At 43.2% G+C, this 7,941-nt stretch overlaps 1 protein-coding gene across 1 annotated transcript; it reads left to right on the top strand.

The window, feature by feature from the left end:
* Window positions 1–1,605: 1,605 nt before the first annotated feature.
* LOC106454027 lies at window positions 1,606–2,548 on the top strand. The gene is made up of 2 exons (XM_013896210.1): window positions 1,606–1,946; window positions 2,038–2,548. The coding sequence occupies exons 1-2, from the start codon at window positions 1,606–1,608 to the stop codon at window positions 2,546–2,548; spliced, it is 852 nt and encodes a 283-aa protein (XP_013751664.1).
* Window positions 2,549–7,941: the final 5,393 nt, after the last annotated feature.

A 7,941-nucleotide genomic window follows, 5' to 3' on the forward strand; every position in this document is an offset into this window, starting at 1 on the left:
AAGAATTCGAAATGAAAGACTTGGGAAAAACTAAGTTCTGTTTGGGACTGCATTTTGAGTATGTGGATAATGTTATGAACAAATGTGGATTGCTAGGAACCAAGAGGCCTGTCCGTGGCCCATAGAGAGAGAGAGTATCCGCGGCCCAAGAGGAGAGAGAGTCGGCCGCCCCTTGTAGATAATGTTTCCATTTATCTTTCATGTTTATCTTTAAGATGTTTTCCTTTTATCTCTAGGATTATGATTTGGATACTTTCCTTATCTCTATCTCTTGTATCCCCTATATAAGGGAACACTTTGATTCAGAAATAATACAGACATAGAACACGATTTCATCTCTTGTTCACAACACGTTATCAGCACGATAGCCTCTGAACCCTGAGACCAAAACCGAAACCCCAAAAGTCTAAGCCGCCGATCCATAACCAAAACCCTAAACACAAACCTGTTCTTAATCCTTCAAGAACTCAGTAGATCAATCTCAGCCTCTCAGATCACGTTCCAGACCGAGTAGAACTTCTGTCCAGCTCGCGATCGAACCCGAACCCCGCGACTGTCCCGAGACGATCCGATACCCGATCAGCTCACAGCCGAGACGCCTCCAGCCGCGATAGACCTCATCCACGACCCGATAGGAGGCAGCAGCCGTCCGATCATCTCAGCTTGAAGTCTCAACCATTCTCTGGTGGTCCGGTTCTAATCCACTACGAAACTAAGGTAAAAACATGATCTGAGAACATAGAAAGTAAAGAACCCTAATTCCATTATTATGGAAACCGTGAAACCCTAAAAGAAACCTAAGATTAAAATCGACAACCTCTTGGAACTAGAAACATGAATTGATTCCAAAACTAGAACCTGTTTTGTTTATTGATTGATTGAATCTGAAATTGGCAAACCCTAGTTTATGGAGTCGAAAACCCTAACTCCTAAAGGAAGCATGTAGCCGATTTTAAGATTTATTTTTGATTGCTTGATTTCCGATTTGAATTGAGGTTTAGGAATGTTTAGATTGCTTGAATCAATCTGTCTGAACATGAATACTTAAGGCCTTGAAACCTTAAACATAAGTTGATAGATTGGAACCCTAGAAATCATAAGAAAGTTTTAAAACGTTTCTACATGAACCCGAACTTGGTATTACATCCGCGACTGATTAGGATAGGATCGGCCAGCATATAGAAACCGTTTGATCTTGAATTTGATTGCATTAAAACATACATGGCCGTGTGGCATTAATCTTTCTAATACATGTAGAATTGAACTTTAGGATTGATCGCACCATGGTAAATATAGAATTGCATAAACGAACCTATTGATTGTTCATATAGCCGTGCGGCTTGCTTGATAGCACCATGGTCGATTAGTTTTGTTTGATATCATAAATGCATAAGACGTGTTGTGGCCGAGCTTGCTTATATCCTGCGGCCACGTGATCCCATTGAGAACCTAATATCTTGAATAATAATGTGGATCAGATGTCGAAAATAGCAAACAGAGACTATGCAGCCCTTAATCTCTCCGGAGACAATTACTTGCAGTGGGCGCTAGACACAAGGATCAGTCTAAAGTCCAAGGGACTCGGTGATACCATCACTGAGGGTAATGATGAGAATGAAAAGAATAGATACAGGGCCATATGTTATATGCGCCATCATCTCATCGAAGGTCTTAAGGATTCAGTACATGACAATTGAGAGTCCACTCGATCTTTGGAATGCTTTAAAGCACAGATACGATCACCAAAAGATGGTGTTGCTTCCAAAGGCAAGACACGACTGGATGCATCTCAGGTTCATGGACTTTAAGTCTGTGGACGAGTATAATTCAGCCTTGTTCAAAATCGTCTCCATACTAAGGCTATGTGGTGAAGAAGTGTCCGATGTGATGATGCTTGAAAAGACCTATACGACTTTCAACCAGTCGAATTCTGTGTTGCAACAGCAGTACAGGACAAAAGGTTTTGCCACATATACTGATCTGATCTCATGTCTTCTCCTGGCCGAGGCAAACAATGAACTCCTTATGAAAAAATAGTGGAGCAAGGCCGGTCGGGACAGCACCATTACCCGAAGCCCATGATGTGGAAAGGAAAGATCCCAAAGAAACCAACTACGCCCAAGACAACAGGAAACCATACGGTCAAGGCCGTGGTGGGTACAGGGGTCGTAGGCGTGACAATCATAACGGTAGAGGTAGCTACTCAACCGGCCGAAGTGGAAACCACAATAACCGTGGTCGTGGTTCCAATTACGGTCGGGGTCGAGGGAGTTATGGCCGTGGACGAGGTGGCATATCCAAACCATCTTACACGTCCAAGTCCTTATGTCACAGATGCGGGATGGACAACCATTGGGCCAAGAACTGTAGAACTCCAAAGCACTTGTGCGAACTCTATCAAGAGAGTATCAAGAACAAGAACCCGGAGGCAAATATGATCCAAGAGAACGGTCAAGATGACAAGGGATATGATGCTGACAATGAATCCGACAGGGATAGCAAAGATGACCAGATGGATTTTGAGACGTCCGACTGTCTAAAGGACTAGTTTTTCGAATCACATTGTCTTATTGCTTTATGTTTGATTTGGTGTTTTTACTTTATGAAATGACATTCACATTAATGAAAGATTTAAAGATTTTACAAAGTTTCTAAAGTGTAGAAATTTTTATTTATAGAAATGAATGATGAGATGAGTGTACTTGTAGTGGATAGTGGCACAAGTCACACGATCCTAAGAGACAAAAGGTACTTCATGAATCTCACATTACAAAGTGCAAAGGTACAAACCATTGCGGGCGAGGCCAGCCTGATTGAAGGTCACGGCCAGGCCTATGTGATGATGCCAAAGGGCACTCACCTAGAGATCAAAACCGCCTTGTATTCCCCAAGCTCTAGAAGAAGCTTATTGAGTTTCAAGGACATAAGGTTAAACGGTTTCCACCTTGAAACATGGGAAGAAGGAAATAAAGAATTCCTTAACATAACTTTGATCACCAAAGGCAATAAAAAGATCCTAGAGACCATGCCTGCAATGACTACTGGTCTTTACTATGCACGGATCAGTATGGTCGAGGCAAATGCCTCAGAGCTATTCACTTTATGGCATAACCGGCTTGGCCATCCCGGAACAGGAATGATGCGAAAATTGATGATGAATTCTCAAGGGCACACGTTTAAAGGAGTGATCCCACGAAATCTCACATGTGCAGCATGTGCACAAGGGAAACTCATAACCAGGCCATCACCAGCTAAGGTTAATAAAGAAACCTTGAACTTTCTGGAAAGGATCCAAGGGGACATATGCGGACCAATACACCCACCATGTGGGACGTTTAGATATTTCATGGTCCTCATTGATGCATCGACCAGATGGTCACATGTATGCTTGTTGTCCACTCGGAACCTAGCCTTTGCACGGCTGCTTGCTCAGATAATAAGACTGAGAGCACATTTTCCAGACTTTCCACTTAAGACTATACGTCTAGACAATGCTGGTGAATTCACGTCCCAGGCGTTTAATGAATACTGTATGGCCATGGGGGTAAAAGTAGAACACTCCGTGGCACATGTCCATACACAGAACGGCTTGGCCGAATCATTCATTAAACGTATCCAGCTGATAGCCCGTCCATTACTTATGAAGTCTAAACTTCCGGTATCAGCATGGGGACATGCAGTTTTACATGCAACTGAACTGATACGCATCAGGCCATCTAGTGAGCATAGATATTCGCCATCCCAATTACTTAAGGGTCATGAGCCAGACGTGTCCCACATCAAAACGTTTGGATGTGCCGTCTACGTTCCAATTGCTCCACCACAGAGAACTAAAATGGGACCGCAGAGGAGGATGGGAATATACGTAGGATATGAATCCCCAAGCATTATAAAGTATCTTGAGCCAACAACCGGTGATTTGTTTAAGGCCAGATACGAAGACTCACAGTTTGATGAGTCCACATATCCGTCCTTAGGGGGAGATAACAGCCGGTTGATAACAAAAGAACTAGAATGGTTTAGACCATCGACATCTTGGCAAGATCCTCGGACTAAAGATTGTGATTTAGAAGTCCAAAAGATAATACATCTACAAGAGCTAGCTAATAGATTGCCAGATACATTTGCTGACCCAAATAGAGTAACAATATCACATATCCCGGCTTGTAATGCACCTGTAAGATTAGACGTCCAAGATGGACAGTGTCAAGTGGCTACAGAGTCTAAGCAACGTCTAAAACGTGGCAGACCAATTGGTTCCAAAGATAAACAGCCTCGGAAATCCAAGAAAGGTGCTGGAACCGAGAGCATAAAGGAAACCATCCATGACATAGATGGATCGGTCGAGCCGACCAGAATGGTCGAGCCGAGTGTACCGACCACACCCGATGATCCGGCCGTCCCTCCAAGTGAGGTCCGGGACGCTGGACTTCACGGGACACCAGAGCCGGACAATCAAGAGATCTCTATAAACCATGTGATGTCTGGAAAACAATGGAACAGAAAGAATATCAACGTTGATGATTTATTTGCATATAAAGTGGCACTTGAAATCATGGATAAAGATGAGGATCTAGAACCCACGTCCATACAAGAATGCATGCTAAGATCAGATTGGATCAAATGGAAACAAGCAATAAACGTGGAGTTAGAATCATTGAGAAAGAGAGGCGTTTTTGGCCCTATAATCTTGACACCCAGAGATGTCAAACCAGTGGGATACAAATGGGTCTTTGTAAGGAAAAGAAATGAGAAAGGAGAAGTAGTGAGATACAAAGCACGTCTTGTAGCACAAGGATTCTCACAGAGACCTGGAATAGACTATGAGGAAACTTATTCCCCTGTGGTGGATGCGACTACATTGAGATATCTAATCAGTCTGGCCGTGAAAGAAAACATGGATTTGCGCCCAATGGATGTAGTCACCGCATACCTGTACGGACCACTGGACAATGAGATACATATGAGAGTTCCAGAAGGTATTGAGCTCAAAGATAAGAAAGGTTCTCGAGAACAACATTGCATTAAGCTGAACAAAGCTTTATATGGCTTAAAACAGTCAGGTCGGATGTGGTACAATCGGTTATCCGAGTACTTAACCAAAGAGGGTTATAAGAACGATCCAATAAGTCCATGTATATTCATAAAGAAATTTGACAGCAAGGGCTTTGTTATAATGTCTGTTTATGTGGACGACCTGAACATAATAGGAACCTCTGGAGAGATTTCCCAAACCGTCGAGTGTCTAAAGAAAGAATTCGAAATGAAAGACTTAGGGAAAACTAAGTTCTGTTTGGGATTACAGTTTGAGTATAAAGCCAATGGCATCCTTGTGCATCAAAAGACTTATACAGAGAAAATACTCAAGCAATTCAATATGGACCAGGCACACCCTTTACCGTGTCCTATGGTCGTGAGGTCCTTAGATCTTGAAAAGGATCCATTCGGTCCAAAGAAACCCGACGAGGAACCGCTCGGATCGGAAGTGCCTTACTTAAGTGCCATTGGGGCCTTAATGTACTTAGCTAGTCATACTAGACCGGACATAAGCTTTGCCGTGAGTTTACTATCCAGATTTGGATCATGTCCGACTTTAAGGCATTGGAACGGAGTGAAACATCTGTTCAGATATCTGCAAGGAACAAAGGATCTTGATTTGTTCTATACCAACCGACCAGAAGAGAACATGGTCGGATATGCAGATGCTGGGTACTTATCTGACCCACACCAGGCTAGATCTCAGACAGGATATGTGTTTACACATAGTGGAGCCGCAATATGCTGGCGTTCAACAAAGCAATCTCTAGTTGCTACATCATCCAATCACGCCGAGATCATAGCCATGTATGAGGCAAGCCGTGAACTTGTCTGGTTGAGGAACATGACCGGCCATGTCTTGAAAGAGAGTGGTCTGTCCGTGGGACAAAAGAAAGAGGAGCCAATGATCATCTACGAGGACAATGCAGCGTGCATTGCTCAGCTAAAGGAAGGATACATCAAAGGAGACAGGACCAAGCACATCCTGCCCAAGTTCTTTTTGGATACTTTCCTTATCTCTATCTCTTGTATCCCCTATATAAGGGAACACTTTGATTCAGAAATAATACAGACATAGAACACGATTTCATCTCTTGTTCACAACAGATAATGGAATCCTTGTGCATCAAAAGACATATACAGAAAAGATACTCAAGCAGTTCAATATGGACAAGGCTCATTCCTTGTCGAGTCCTATGGTCGTGAGGTCCTTAGACCTTAAGAAGGATCCATTCGGACCAAGGAAGCCGGACGAGGATATGCTCGGGCCGGAAATACCTTATCTAAGTGCCATTGGAGCCATAATGGCTAGCCATACAAGACCAGACATTAGTTTTGCCGTAAGTTTACTGTCTAGATTCAGTTCATGTCCGACACTTAGGCACTGGAACGGAATAAAACATCTGTTCAGATATCTGCAAGGAACAACCGATCTCGGATTGTTCTATACCGATCGGCCAAAAGAGAACATGGTCGGATATGAAGATGCTGGGTACTTATCTGACCCACACAATTCTAGATCTCAGACAGGTTACGTGTTTATACACGGTGGGGCTGCAGTAAGTTGGCGGTCCACAAAACAAACCTTAGTGGCAACATCATCTAATCATGCCGAGATCATAGCCATGTATGAAGCAAGCCGAGAGCTTGTGTGGTTGAGGAACATGACCGGCCATATCCTTAAGGAAAGTGGCTTGGCCGTGGGAAAGGAAAAGGAAGAACTAACGACCATCTATGAGGACAATGCAGCTTGTATAGCTCAGCTCAAAGATGGATACGTTAAGGGAGATAGAACAAAACACATCTTGCCTAAGTTCTTCTTCACCCACAACCTGCAGAAGGCTAAAGAAGTCGAAGTGGTTCAGGTTCGGTCCAGTGACAATTCGGCCGATCTGTTCACTAAGTCTCTGCCGACCTCAACGTTAAGGAAGCTGGTTCATCAGATAGGAATGCGCCAGTTGAAGGATCTTCAGTGATGCCTTCATCAGGGGGAGTGTCATGTGTTGTACTCTTTTTTCCTGTCTACGGTTTCCATTTTTTCCCACCTTGGGTTTTTGGTTTTCCTAGAGAGGTTTTAATGAGGCAACGTCGTGCATGATACAAACCCATATGGTTATGGCATCCAAGGGGGAGTGTTATAAATCATTATGTGGATGGCCCATAACCAATGACTATGTCTGTCTAGGCCCAGCCGTGGCCTTGTCCAAGAGGAGAGAGAGTCGGCTATGTCTTGGCCGACTTTAGATCTTAGGACGTTTTCCATTTTATTTGTTTTAGATCTTTTCCTATTTCATGTTGTATTAGGTTTTGGATAATTTCCTTTTTCCTATACTTTGTAATCCTTATATAAGGAACCTCTATTACTCATTAATAATACACAGAAACAATTCCCCATTCTTTTACAACAGTTAAGTATAAATTGCTTGATCACTAGGTTGCGCGTTTAGAAATTTTGGATGATGATTGATCGTTGTGAGATTTTTGATTAGTATTTTTGTGATTGAGATATTGTGGCAGGAACCATACATGCTGCTTGAAAACCCACACATGTATTGTTCGACTCGGGGGAAACATATAGTTTTGTAACCCCTAGAGTAGCTTAGCTGCCCAGTTTTGGGATTGTTTTGTGGTTGACAGGGTAAACATGACCGTCATGACCCCCGCAGACAGAACCCTTCAAGCAGATCAGTGTATCAAGAATGTTCCATTGGTCATTCAAGGCATAGGTAAACGGCAAGAGATGGTATACTATGGAATCAGTCCTAGTATGACTGTAACACCCCCGAACCGTCCTAGACATATGGTCGATCAATCGGCCAACAATCAAACAAGAACATGACCGATCGACCGTCCAACACCCAGGGTTAGAGATGAATGAGCCAACCGGCCAGCCAACAATCAAAC

The sequence above is a fragment of the Brassica napus genome, chromosome C8, assembly GCF_020379485.1.
Source record: "Brassica napus cultivar Da-Ae chromosome C8, Da-Ae, whole genome shotgun sequence".
Classification (NCBI taxonomy): Eukaryota; Viridiplantae; Streptophyta; class Magnoliopsida; order Brassicales; family Brassicaceae; genus Brassica; species Brassica napus.